The sequence below is a fragment of the Argentina silus genome (assembly GCF_951799395.1).
Source record: "Argentina silus genome assembly, chromosome: 10".
NCBI classification, from domain to species: Eukaryota; Metazoa; Chordata; class Actinopteri; order Argentiniformes; family Argentinidae; genus Argentina; species Argentina silus.
The window spans coordinates 17182037-17197036 of NC_139664.1; the positions used below are offsets into that span (position 1 = coordinate 17182037).

A 15000-nucleotide genomic window follows, 5' to 3' on the forward strand; every position below is an offset into this window, starting at 1 on the left:
GGGGACCACATGCTTTTAGGAGTGAGTAAGAGATCTGTGAAGACAGGAGTGAGGACAGCATCTCTCCCAAGCAGCCAGCAGCTCTCCCTAACCCCACTGTCCTCACAGGAATGTCCCCAGTAAGACAAGTTGGATAAGGCCTGTTAAATTACCCCGATCTGGTTTTGTTTAGGAGATGTCTTTCGGAGTGAGTAACAGAAAGGACGGTATCTCTCCCAAGCAGCCAGAAGATCTCCCGAACCCCACTGTCCTCACAGAAAAGTGCACAATATGTTTATTTTATGGGATCTGTGTCTCTCTGGTTTAAAAAAAAAAAAAAAAAAAAAAAAAAAAAACTCAATCAGGGGTTCCTGTAAAAGGCAGGCCAGGAAACCGCGTCTGATTACTAAGAGATCAGGCAGGCACACGTGAGACACACGGACAGCACATGTTTGGAGCAAACAAAACAGAGTCGCTGTCTGCCTGTCAGGGAGTTTCTAACAACAGAGCTAAACGCAACAGACACAGCGTGAAAGGCTTGTAAACGAGTACATTCACATCGACAATGTACAAATCTCTGCTGTCAAAACCTCTGGGAGATTAGAGAATGTAAATGGGCTGTAAAATGAGACACATACAGGCTAATACACCTGTAAAAGGGCACACCACAAATGTGAGGTCCACTTTCTCTGTCATGCAGGTTAACATCATAACAGAGAATATGTTGACTGTAGAGCCACTCTTAATTGCTCTCTCTCTTATGACTATGTGTATCCCATCATTTCCTGTGGACACACACACACTCACACACACACACACACACACACACACACACACACACACACACACATCACGTATGCCCCTCGCAACCCCCGTTGACATGAGCATCTCCTCTTCTCATAACTCTAAACACGTCAAATATTCATGCCACTCACTCTTGATCCCTGCCGCATATGAGTGATGTTGTGTTGACAACATGGTGGCTGTCATGGTTACCTGTAACCAAACCCCCTGTTCTCTTCTCCCTCTACAAATGAGTCCTCTGACACTTTTCCTTTCAACCTGTCATCTTCAAGACGCCCCAAACCAAAGACGGGGCTCAAACACAAACAAGCTACAATAACTGGCCCCTGTAATGTATTCAGAACAAGCCGGAACATTCCGTGAATGCCCCCTCGAGACGCTGTAAAGTGCTTCTGACTGAAAGGCCCGATGAGAGGGATGACTGAAACGATCTTGTTTCTAAACAGAGGGTGAATGAGTGTGGGGTTTATGGCTTTTGACTGCAGGTGTAGGTGTGTGTAGTCTCGTGGAAAAGGCTACAGAGTGCGGTGGTGAGCGCGCATACGCATACGGGCACACACAAGCAAGCACACACACTCGCGCACACACACGCACACGCACACACTCACACACACACGCACACACACACAGACGCACTCACACACACACGCACACACGCACAATGATCCACTTGGTCCACTCAGGGGACCCTTGAAACACCACAGACACACCTTGAGCTACGTATAACAGGGGAACTCCCTTCTCCCCTCGCTGGTGGAAATTCCATTACATCTGGCCATAATGAATCTCCTGTAACAACTTAAAGGCAACAGCCAACGTTGACTAAAGCGCCAGCCGTAAAGCACTTACAGTACATGAAAGAGAAAAAGCTGGCATTTTTGTTTTTCTTGTGTGTTTTTTTTTTTCATAGAAGACAAAACCAACCAGGGTGTGTATGGGGAAACTTGGGGAATGGGTGAAGGATCGGATTTCAACCGCATAGGCCCACACTTAGAGCAGCTATTCATTCTTTAAAACGTTTAAAGTGCTTTTCTTTATTGAAATACCAGCCAGCAGACATCTAGGCCAAAACACATTAAATGGTAATGAATAGGTCTAAACTAGGGATTGTCAAGTCCCTCAACTGCCAGTGAGTGTCTCTCTCTCTCTCTCTCTCTCTCTCTCTCTCTCTCTCTCTCCCTCTCCCTCCCTCCCTCTCTCTCTCTCCCTCCCTCTCCCTCTCTCTCTCTCTCTCTCTCCCCCTCCCTCCCTCCCTCTCCCTCCCTCCCTCTCCCTCCCTCTCCCTCTCTCTCTCTCTCTCCCCCTCCCTCCCTCCCTCTCCCTCCCTCTCCCTCTCTCTCTCTCCCTCTCTCTCCCCCTCTCTCTCTCCCTCCCTCTCTCTCCCCCTCCCTCTCTCCCTCTCTCCCTCTCTCCCTCCCTCCCTCCCTCCTTAGACTACATCCCACACTGTGTGTTAAGCAGAGGCGACCAACGGAAAGCAATATCACCAGCTACAGTTACAGCGCCTCTTCTCATCAGGACAGTGAGAACACACAGGGCCAGGTCACAGGAGGGACACACAGGCAGCACAGGCCCAGCTCACAGTGACAGGACTGCACACTGAGCCCAACAGACCTGACAGAGCTGCAAGAGTAGAGAAATCTGAGTACCGGCTCATTGTAATGCATGGAATGGAATGAGTAATGGTGCGTTTGATACAATTCCTGATTCCATTCCACGCATTACAATGAGCCTGTCCTCTAATTTCTACCTAGAGTAGACCTACTGTAGAGTAGTAGACCTACTGTAGGGTAGTAGACCTACTGTAGAGGCTGCATAGGGGAGACAGGTCAACCAGTGCAAGACATAGTAAAACTATGAAGGTATAAACACAGACTTACAACCCCAGTGAAGGTTCAGGGCTGTGGGGCCATGGAGTAATCTAATATGGTGACTAGATGGAAAAGGGGCAGAGTAGATAGATAAATGAAGGCAGAGCTTCAAGCGCACACACACACACACACACACACACACACACACACACACACACACACACACACTCTCTCTCTCTCTTTGTAGCTTATCTTTGACTTTACTGTCCATGTTGCTAAGGAAGATAAACACAAACCACACACACACACTTATCTTTGTTTACAGTAACGTGCAAAGCATGTCCAGAGGATAAATAGCTATTTAAAACACCAATGATGAATGTGACATTCACTCAAGTCGGTCATTTACAGCTGCAATGGAATGGCTGTTGTTATTCACAGAGCGCAGGATGAGTAATGTATAGCCCATGTCCAATATTTACAGTTTCTACATTGTTTGCTCTCATACTTTTCCATTCTTTAAATGTCTTGGGTGTTGGGAAATCTGCAGAGCAGGAATGTGAAGGAAAAAAAACAGACGTTGTTAATGTTAATCATTTGTAAAGCAAACAGGATGGAAACTGTACGGTCAGCGTGGTTCACAGAAATGCGGCCCACTCCCATGTCATACTGATTTTGCACTGCGTGCTGACAGGAGTTGTGTCATTAGGCTGGATGGATAATTACAAAACATAGTTACGAAGATCGAACGGTCACACACAATTAAGGCAAGTACTTGTTTTCAGACTTAAAAGAGCTAAATGAGGTGGTCTGCCAGAACCAACAAAAATAGGATTTGGTTCCCATTAATAGCAGAGCACAATTATCTTCAGTTCCTTCAGTTCTTTACCAGTGGTCTTTCACCTCTCCAGAAATGCTAATGTCTTTAGCAGAGGAGGCTGGTGGAGGGGGAAATCGTAGGACTGGCTCATAGTAGAGCATTCCACCCTTAGCATGGGCATCTGCAGAGAGCGTAAAGAGCAGAAAGGGGATAGAGGGGCTGCCCTGGTAACAAAGCCCTTTAAATCCATCCCTTCCCATCTGTGGTGAGAATCACACATATCAGCTCCTGTCCATATCTCTCTCAGGGATCCTACTGCCTGGGAAGACCTCAACAAATTAGTTTGTACATTTTGTATGGACATAGCAGGACAAATCAGGTCATTTGTCTGACTCAGCTAGGCTTAAGACGTGCTAATCTGCCATCTTTGTTTAGGGAACAACTATCATTAATCAGACTAATCCAAATCTGTTCACCATCAAGACCTAAACATGTGTCGCTTTATGGTCATAACTCAGCTGGGTATGAGGCTCTATTAAGGAGACAGAGAGAGAGAGAGAGAGAGAGAGAGAGAGAGAGAGAGAGAGAGAGAGAGAGAGAGAGAGAGAGAGAGAGAGAGAGAGAGAGAGAGAGAGAGAGAGAGAGAGAGAGACTGGACACAGTCCCACTGGAGCAGAATAAGGAAGCTCTACTTTACTCCACTTGTTTCTACTCTAAAGAGGGGCATAGACACAAGTTGTGGAGAGCGCTGAGACCTTATAAAGATAATATCTGTTCAGGGCAAGTTTACAGTAGAGTATAGTACAGTATAGCCTGCTGACACACAAGGCCAACAGTTTACAAACCAGAACTTTCCCGAGTCACGTACTGCATCACTGCACAACTAGTCTTGCGTATCCAAGCCTCCAAATCACGTTGTTCTCACACCTCTTTTGGAGGTCTGGGGGTTTTTAGATTAGCCGATCTGGCTTGGATTGAACTGGACAGAGTTAAAAACGGGTTTCCACCCCTTTGTAGCTATTTACTGCAATGGATTTACCCAGGCTTTGTGAACTAGGAAAGCCTGGTCTCAACGAGGTTACCTCACAACAGACCCATGCCATGTTGCGGCAGATTTGGCCTCCGCATGGATCAGTAACCTCAATTGACAGTCTGACTTCGCTAATTTCTCTCTTGTCTGTATATTGGCTTCATTGTTGACTGGTGTCATTCTAAGGCCGCCGTGTCAAAGCCGGGACGTGGCGTCTGCCTGGCAGACTGAGATGGTCTCTGATTGGATGAAGAAGTGACCGTGACCGGCGGTTACTGTAGCTCCAATCAGTGACCCCGTTGGGGCGCTTCATCAAAAGGCAAAGCAAACAGGGGGTGAAGTCATAACACAGACGCACTGGTCCAGATGGCATACCACAGGCACGTGTCTGGGCCAAAAACACAATTAGAGTGAACAGAACAACATTTATTTACTTATCTACTGCCTGAGTCATCTCCCATCCAAACACACACACACACACACACACACACACACCCCACCCCTCCCCTCCCCAGCCCCCTGAAAACACCACCCCTACAGTACATGTAGGAGCTGCCATCCTGTTGAATGGCGAGCGGCAGTTCCAAGTTTGACTAAGAGGAGCGTCTCGGATTCTTCCTCCTCCCGAGCAAATACGCCGCGAGCGTAGGGCTCTGTAAATCAGGAGGTGTCACCTTGTGAATGTATAGACGCGCTTGTTGGTTAAACGGCCTTGAAAACCCCTAGCCGCTGTTGACTTAAAGGGGGGGGGGTCACAGCCGCGGCCGGGATGTACTGTAGGGCCTAGATCAAACACAGCCTCTCCACTCCTCCTTCTCCCTCCTCCTCCGTGGTCTTCTCTTGAGACAGCCTTTTCATGCTCTCTGTGTTCTGGGTCTCTCGGGAGCCCAGGAGTGTTGCCGGGCAGATGTCCAAGTCTCTAAACAAATCTGCAACTCTGTGAAGCCTTTGGGCTATTTGGGCTAAACATCGGCATACTTTAGGCCAGTACCTCTTCAGCACTCATTAGCCCAGTTCCAAAAACAGTCTGAGCTGATATAGCTGCACGTAGACCTGCATGCACAAGCACTGTACAAGGGCATTTATGCTAACAGACAACACTGTCACCGGCAGCTAACATGCAGCACAAAATCCCCCCCGTCTCATACTCTCACAGCTGACCTGTAGGGGGCAGTCACTCTCCCCTGGGGAGGTTATCAAACACCTTCCTCTCCCTAAGATAACTAGGCCTACTGTACATCCCAAAGGAATTCAGATACGTTCATGAAGTATGATATAAGCTACTACACAAGATATTCAGATACTGTATGAGGTAAATATATGACATGCCTCATGGCTCAGCCACTGGCTCTACTCCATGGCTAACTCCATAGCTAGCTTTCCACTACTAAGTAAATGGGGCTAAAGCTAATCCATGTTGAGCTGCCATCTTAAAATAACAACTGAACTCGGCTGTGGTCACGACAGAGTTAAAGGGAGAAGCAGAGAGACAACTTGACCTCAGAAAACCAAACTGGTGCCTTGTGCTACACATTTTTTAAATCATTCTATTTTCCACAATGGGGGCGGGGGTCGCGTGAAGCTGAAATGTATTATCCACGAACATAACCTTGAGAATAGATTGGTTATGAGTGGTGATATTGAATTGGATGTCAAACGAGAAGTATCAGAACCCTTTGATGAGTCATAGCCTTTTCCCATAAGTGTATTCAGCCTCCTTTTCAAGCACTAGATGGCTAGATGGTTTTGGATAAACTACTTTGTACTGTAGATAACTGTCTTTGGTCTGCTACTTTCTTCATTTGAATGAATAAATGAATGAATGAATGAGTGAAACTTTCCAGTTCCAATGGGATGCATGATGCCTACAACAGTTCTGCATCAATGGATATTGTGTGGACATGGAACCAAAGAAAAGGGTCACTAAACTGTCCATCCCCTGTCCCTGCTTCTGTTCACTCCCATACAGACCAGAGGAGGCTGGTAGAGGCAGAAATCGGAGGACAGACTCATTGCAATGGAATGGAATGAGGGATGGCATCAAACATCCTCCGATTTCTGCCTCCACTGATACAGACCCTCTGAATGCGGCTTTCCTAAAACACAAAGGCCAAAAAGAAGAAAGGATCTTGTTCCATGGCTAAGCTAAGTAAACACATTTTCCATTACAATAAGGAAGTGCCATAACACTGTCAACAGTACACCCACACCCATAGCTCATGGTCAGTGGGGGAAAAAGCAGTGTTGCATCTCAAAATGGATCATCAAAAATGGTCCCTAGGTGTCTCCCCCCAGCCGCCCACTGTGCCGCCTCCCTCATGGACTTATCACCTGCACCTGTGTTTAATTGTCACTGATGCTTTATGTACCCTCACTTCCCTTCACTCCCCGCTTAGTCTTCACAGTGTGTTCACTGTTTGTTGGTCGCTTGAGATACGTAAGCCTTTGAATATACGAGTACTGTTTTTGGAGACTGTGTTCTCCCCTTTTATTTTCGAGATTAAGTCTGTGTTTGTATCCTGTTTTGCCTATTCTACTTGAAGTAAAGAACCTTTTGTTTGGTACCGCTACCTACTCGTCTGCCTCCTATTATATGCACCGCACCTGGGTCCGCTTATTATACCAAAAAGTATTATATTGGTAGAAGCTGGAAGCACAGAATATCCCGTGTCGTCCCAATTTTCTTTCTCCGCCTCGACACGAATTTCTGTCAGGTCATTGTAAGACTTTTCCTTTCAAAACATGACAGACAAAAGCTGCATTGAGGAAACAAGGGCAGGAAAGAAGGAAAGAAAGAAAGGCATGGAGAGAGAGAGAGAGAGAGAGAGAGGTGGGTTGTCAGAGACATGTTTATAGGCAGGCGATGAGGCCCTGACTGTGTCTCTCTTTCAGACTGGGACCAGTCTAATAGCTTCTCCATTGTTTGGAGCTGAAAAAGAACTGTCTTACAGAAAACACAAAGCCTGAACGAACCATCAGGCTGGGTCATTTACACCCGCTTGACTGTCCCGGAAAACACCAGACCAGAATGTGCTGGCAGATTAAGATCTGCGGCCTGCATGCCAGTAGTGTGTGTGTGTGTGTGTGTGTGTGTGTGTGTGTGTGTGTGTGTGTGTGTGTGTGTGTGTGTGTGTGTGTGTGTGTGTGTGTGTGTGTGTGTGTGCGTGCATGCCTGTCTGCCTGTCTGCCTGCCTGGGTTGGCAGGTGTCACCGGGGGTGAGTTATTGGAGGGGAATGGGGTTGCCGGACCACTTTCCCCGTCTGGCCGATCCACTCCAGTCCATCAGGGGAATGTCTGGCATCCGCTGGCGATGCGTGTGGTCGCGCCGCCACACCTGGAGACACCTGGCCACACCTGGGCCACCTGTGACATCACACAGGTAATCCCTGAGAGAGCTGCGGACCTCCTAGAGAGGGAGGGGACTGACAGGAGCGCCTGACCTGAGGAGCGCCTAAACAGAGCAGCGTTTGTCCGGTCTCCACTCATCTGTTAAACAGAGGCCCTTGTAATCTGACTGCTCACCAACACCAGACTGCACCTGAACACACGTCATCCCGACTGTAGTTAACCGTCAACATGCCAATGGAAAAGGGCTCTGGCTGGTTATATACTTTACAATAAGTTGACCCTATACAGTACCTGTGTACAACAGCGTGTTCATGTTGTTGCGTAGTAAACAGTTCGTTGAGCGATTTGTGTTATTACATGAGTGGAGTTGAGCAGTTTGTGTTATTACACAAGAGTAATAAGGCACCGCCGTACAAGATACTTCACAGGCCTAGCCTACAGTAACCCCGTAAGTTGGTTTGGCCAAGAATAAAAAGTAAGTACTTGTCTGCATGAATGAAGTCAGTTATGAAGTTTCGTAAATATTTTGGGAGATATGTTCTTTCTCAGGGCTCGGCCTTAGGCATGTCTCTCAAGGGTCCGATTGCACCTTTTCCCAATTAAAGATGCATCGCGTTACACCTTTGTCCAAACACTGTAGCATAGCCTCGACTGGATGACATTAGGGTTCACACGCAAGTCCATTCTCATCACTATTCCTTCAATCAGAAACCCATTAAGAGGGTCCACAGAGCCAGTTAGTCTCCAGCTTTACAGATGTTTTGTTTCCATCACAAAATTGAGATCTATGTGTAGCCATTTGTTTGTTTGTATCTAAATTGATTAATTTCAACCTTAGTGAGGAAAATGCAAGCCTTGTGGAAAAAACGACTGGGAAGATGAAAATCGATGAGTGTCTCAGCCAAACCGACCAGAACACATTCAGAGTGAGTCAGTCTGATGACTAACAGAGAGGTTATGATAACCCAACTCCTTTATCAGGGTCCGCCAGTTGGCATACAAGCACAGCTTCACCGCTCAATCAGATACAGTGTTGCTGTACACTGGCCAAGAACAAAGATTCTTAATGGATGTGGAGCCTGTGGTTACAAATGGGACATCCAAATGCTGTTCTGGACACTCCAACACGGTTCTGTTTGGAGCTGAAATGTTGAATAATTCTAGCTTTTTAAAACAATCAATTTTCTTGGAAATTGATAGCGCATACAGCCCAGGTTGAACCATTCCTCCATGAATGAACCATTTATTTGGTGAAATTGTGTTGCAATCCATGGCAAACAGCTCAGAGTCATCAAGCTATTCTGAAGAGAGGCATGTTTGTTAACCTCCAGAGATGTCAGATAACTAGCCCTTGCAAAGTGGCTCTACGGCACCACCGGGGATAGAAGAGGCAATTCCAATCCTCGATGGGGGGCCCGCTGCCCTGCTGGTTCTCATTTCTCCCTGCTGTTTCATTGGAAAGTAAACACACCTCGCTCCTGGGGTCTAAATTAGACACTTATTGGAAGGAAAGAACAAAAACCAGCAGGACAGCCACCCCATGGGACTGGGGCAGCCTATCACTGCCTGACTACTGTTTGGAAAAGTGCTGTTTAAATCCCCATCAATTATCGTGAGTCACGGATGTTAGCGCAGCGTGGTCCCACTAGGGGGCAGAGTGGCCACCCGTGCGCTCTCCTATACCCTACCGCGACCGCGCTCAGTACAGCGAGCCCAGTGAATGGGCATCTGTTGGTCACCTGCCTGCGCTCTGTCCTGCTTCGCTAGCTACCCCTCTGTGTTTGAGGTGAAACACCATCTGGGATCGGGTGGTCAGACTAAGAGTGCTTCGGTTGTTTTTGCTGTTGTTGTTGCTTTTCATGGAGGTCGGTACTCAGGCCGGGCAGATTAGGCCGGGCCGAGCGTCAGAGGGATCCAGTGTGGGCTGGGTGGGATTCACACAGACAGACCGCTCATTAATGCATGATCTACCAGAGAGACAGAGGAACGTCTGTGGAGCAGGGCCAACTCAGCTCTCTTCCTCTCAACCCCCCCCCCCCGAAACCCACAGAGACCCCTTTCTCCACCTCGCTGGCCCACTTTAGTTCTTTATTACGTGGTGCACGCACAAAACACACCTATAATATCCTGTTCCACCTTTTGGAGAGGAGAGGGGGAGGGAGGGAGTGTTGAGCGAAGAAGGAGGAGGGGGTGCAGGGAGTGAGAGAGAGAGTGAGTGAGTGAGTGAGGGTTGGGGGAGGATGGAGGGTTGGGGGGGGGGGTGGGTTTCGAACGAAATCGACTCCCCTCTAGATGTGAGGACAAGCTGCTTTCAGCACTCTCCGTCCCTCAGCATCAATTAGTGTGTTGTCCTGTGAGTCCTGTGACTGGCTCCTGTTGGGGGGGCAGGCTGAAGTGGGCCAGGTGAGGGGAGGTAAACACATCTCCCCAGGGTGCTGCTGAACCGGGGGCGGGGGGGGGGGGGGCTACAATGTGCCACTGGTGGGCCGACAGAAGCCTGCCTGTGCAGGGCAGCGCAACACGCTTTAGGAGTCATTTCCTACCTTCTCCTCTAATTTCCTCCCGCTGGTTCATAGAGAGGGTTGACGGTGGATGGTTCACCTCAGGGTCCACTCCTGCATGAAAAGGTTACTCTTACCTGTGCACTTGTGTGTTTGAGTGTGCTTGTGTTTGAGGTGTGTTTTGCCTGAACGTGTATATATATATATATATATATACGGTAGGTATCAGGTAGATCACACAAACGTGGAAGCCAGAAAGAAGGCTACCTCAATGCATGTGCGCCCACTGCTCTTGCGGCACTGCTTGTTAGTTAGAAAGGTTGTAGTTTAGCTCTCCTGAGAGAATAATTACATAGGCTTGGACACATAAGTCACCCAGAAAATGGCTTGGGCATAGCAAGGACTCTGATAAAGGACAAGTATAAGGTTGTTGAATGTTATTAACAATCTAAAAGGTAAAGATACAGGCCTAGGCTATTGGAGTCGTCTTTAGACTGCATTTAGTCATTCAATTTGAGAGGCATACTGTAGGCCTAATGGGTCTATACTTACTCACATTGACACGTATGGCCCTCTCTTTCAAACCACTTAGCTTTGAGTTTAACTTTTCCAGATGAAGAACATGTTTACTACAGAAAGAGATTCTCTAAATACTGCTGAGCTCAGTCTCAAACCCAATGACTTCCAAATGAAAGCGGTTTCTCTCAATTCATCTCATTAAACCCTTAGTCTTCTCAAAAACAAAGCAATAACACACACTTGCTCGAGCTCATTACGGCGGGAGACATGGAAGTCACGTGAAAAACCTCATCGTAAAACATGAAAAGACCAGCGGCTCTCGTAACCTTCACTCTTCACACTCCTCACAATACTACAGCACAGACAGATGAGCATAGAAACAGACTGGATAGACCAGACATGGGGGGTCTCTATATGTCGTATAGCTGAGCCTGAGTGACCTAATCTAGAATGATATATTGTTGTAGGCAATGCCCAAGAGTAAGGAGACGTCGGTGCTTTGCACTTTAAAGCGCTTGAGAATCTGTGTATTACACGCAAAATCACATTCCAAAATCATTTATTCCATAATGCCAACATTCAAACCAATTAATTACTTAAAAATGTTTTAAATCGCTGTCGAATAGTCGCATATATTGTCCAATGACAATTGTCAATTTTACACTGAGGGGGCCAATTTTCTTACTTGAGAGGCCACATTACAAATTCTATTTCACTGAGATAGACTTAGTCTAACATTCAATGCTGCGGCCCAATCAAGTTTCACCACTTAGGTAGTGCAATTGGAGACTCTCAAAGACGTCTAAACAGTAGCTCTTGAGTACAGACCAGGTCATTCAGAGCACTGGGGTGTAAACTGGGATGTAAACAAACAGTTTACTAGACCAGGGTTCAGGGCTGAGAGAGGGCCCCCGACCTGACCTCTCTGAACAACAGCCAACCTCTCTACTTCTCTACCACTCACTCTACTCTGTCAAGAGCATATAGGCAAAAAGGATCAGGCTCAAGGCTTGTGCATGAATCAAGTGTAGCCTAACAGTTCATCCTTGACAGGGGGATTAGCCTAGAATTAGTTCGATGAAGTAGATTTAGAGTTCTTGGCCATAGTTTGGCTGCACCTAATATATGGCGGCCCCTCTGTTTTTGCACAACAACAGACCACAAACCATGGTACGTAATTGTAACGCACAAAAGGGGCCTAATCCCACTCAGCCAATAGCCAACAGCCTGCCACATTCATCTAAGTGCAGAAAAAATACATCATTCAACACCATCTGGTAGGGCACACCTGGATGAAAAAATGTGACCTAATTTTCTGCCTCAGTCATATTGCACAAATGCACACGTGCGCACACACTCGCACAGACATACACACACACACCTGCACACACTCTCTGTGTGTGAGAGCTTGTCTCAGAGGAGTGGAGTCATTAACCTTCCTGACAAACAGGGCTCTGTGTAGCCAGCGGGGGCCTGCCCTTCACCCCCCCCCCCCATCGGCCACCCCAACCAGGAGACGACGGGGTGATTGAACTCTTGACTTATCAGCAGAGGCGGGGACTCTGCCTGCCAGCCATTTCAACAGCGGTAAAACGCCAGTCGTTATCAGATAGGGAGAGCTTTTACCACAGACCACCAGGTCTGAATGAAGTCACACTGTAGCCTAAATGAGGGGAAAACATGTTGCCCTTTAGCTCGACATGGATGAGAGAGAAACTGAGAAACCTCTGGAACAAAGGTGGGCAATAAATACCAGGCGTTTTTCTTTTCTTGCCTCATTCCAGAAATAGCATCACGGCAGATGTACGTATTTCAGCTATTGAAATGAGGTAGCACTAAAACCTAAACTAGTCGTAAATGTGTTGAATACAGTAAGATAAACCATCATACATCGGCTGTAGTTACTCAAGCCCTGACATCATGTATCCTAATGTTTCTTAACTGTACTGTTTGGGCCAGATGCCAAAAAATATATATACTGTATAGGCCTGAGAACAAGACTATGGTTGTATATAAGAATATAGGGCATGTGGTTGTTATAGTGATTTGTCAACGGAAAGGTGAAGTGGTCATTAGGTGCTTTAGCCAATGCCTAAGCCTAAGCCTAAGTGGTCTGACTGTAATAAATGGGTGGGTAAGTGGGTCAATTCGTAGATTTGTTTGTCTGTTGACAGATCCCCTGTTTCTAGCCGATGGGCGATCAGCACCATGGACAGAGACATAACGTTGTCACTCAATCCCTGGGTGACCAACGACATGAATGTATGGGAGGCGGCGCCCCCCCCCCCCCCCCCCCAATCCTCCATCCCCCTCAGTCGATCAAGAATACACCCGCAAACTCTCTATTACTCAACACATAACCCCGAAACAAAGTAACTGACGGGGGTTTACTCTCGCTTCGAATAAAACCGTAGAAAAATCCTATCACTACGAGAAGGACGAGAACGTTTCTTACAAGGGCCTGTACTGGTTACTAGGTTACCTTGCAAACGGTTTTACTCGCCTTTGTAAGGAAAACAAACACTTAGGAACTCATGAACGATTATTCACAAGCTACAGTACAATCTTTATGTACGATCACCAACATGTAATATCACCAACATAAGGCTTGCTAGGGCCAGTAGATGGTCAACGCAAAGGATGGGCGTTTACAGTATCCTACAAGTTGGTTAGGCAACTGTCAGCCACAGCAAAAGGGGAACAACTTCATGTTACAGGAAAAGCCGCTCTCTCTCGGTCTGGGCGAGGGTTTGGCCCCTTTAAATCTAAATATAGTCCACTCCGAAGCTGATACTCCTAACCCTTCGGACATACTGTACGGTATTAGCCTAACACACATTACGTTTAGGAAAAGAAACGTTGAAACAAACATCAAGGAAGCACCTGTTTTGGTTTACCTTGTTCAGGTAGGGGTTGCGCGTAACATCGTATCCCCTCTTCTGCGTGTAAACAAAGGTTTTACTTTGGTCTTCGGATTTATGCATCTCCGTCTCGACGGGTTCCCGTTTGACTAAACCGTGTGCCATGTTGTCTCACTCTTTAAATAGCGTAGGCTACCGGTGAACTGTTGTGAACTCAACAAGTGGATGCGCCGGTGACTGCTCTTGGGCACAGTGACAGCTCCAGCAGTGACAGCAGACAGTAATGAACAATCAATACGAGCGCAACGGGTTAAGTCTCGCTGGTCTACCGCGAGGCGTACATTATCACTCCCATGATCAACCAGATCATGAGAGTGATAATGTTGTATTTCATGGAGACCATAATAGAACTTTAGCGAGTCATTTTTAATTCATTATGTCATATGCCATATCACTGTTGTTTAGACAATAGTCTCCTAGAGTCAATGAATCCTTATAGACAGTGTATTTATTGTATTTAACAGCTAATGGCTTTTCTAATGATAATTCCTTACAGTAGGAGCAGCCACGAGAGTCATGAAATCTCCAACAACCATTTAAGTTTATGGCCAACCTTTAACACAGGTGTCTAGGTCATTGATAGTGTGTGTGTGTGTGTGTGTGTGTGTGTGTGTGTGTGTGTGTGTGTGTGTGTGTGTGTAAGACACCAAGGTTTGAGCACAACCTTCACCTGTTAAAACCTTGTTAAAACAGGTATTGCAGGATTAGGCAATAGGGCATGCATATGGTGTCATTGGCCATTTCTCAGAAACACACTTGTGTTGCAGAATTGAACAAGAGGTCATCGCGTGAGGTGCTAGTGTAGGGTGGTTGAATTACTCAAGGCTGTAGTATCTAGTCTAGAACAATCCAGCACTTTATGACAGAAGTATATCATAGCTCCACATCTCATCAGTCTGAATATTCTCTTGCGATACACCTCAAAGAATCGCTTGATTTTTGTCTTTACAGTTCAGATCAATACATTACTGTGCCATATACTATATTTGTGCAGTTAGTTAAACAGCAGCACTTACAAGGCATCAATAATGCATTTGTAAGAATATTAAAGCAGATTAGTTTTAGTACTGATATATTGGCTCTGCATTTATTGTTAGACAGGCTGTTGCCTTTCGGTTGAACTGTGGCGTTTCTGTGTGTCTGTGTCATTGAGATAAGGAAAGACTCTATAGGCTGCAGATGAGCACCTCTGAAATAAATTGCTCTTTCTGAACCTTGATCCATGTCACGCCGTGTGTGTCTGCGTGTGTGTGTGCGTGTGCGTGT

General features: G+C 46.7%; 1 protein-coding gene across 2 annotated transcripts in view; it reads right to left on the reverse strand.

Moving 5' to 3' along the window:
• Positions 1–13940, reverse strand: part of me1 (malic enzyme 1, NADP(+)-dependent, cytosolic) — a 78655-nt gene extending 64715 nt beyond the window's left edge. Inside the window, exon 1 of one of the 2 annotated variants that reach the window (XM_083678772.1) lies at positions 13711–13940. In XM_083678772.1, the coding sequence (XP_083534898.1) occupies positions 13711–13839 (129 nt within the window). In that variant the 5' untranslated portion in view covers positions 13840–13940. Of the gene's footprint in view, positions 1–13696 lie in introns of both variants that reach the window. The other variant, XM_083678773.1, reaches the window with a different exon arrangement.
• Positions 13941–15000: the final 1060 nt, after the last annotated feature.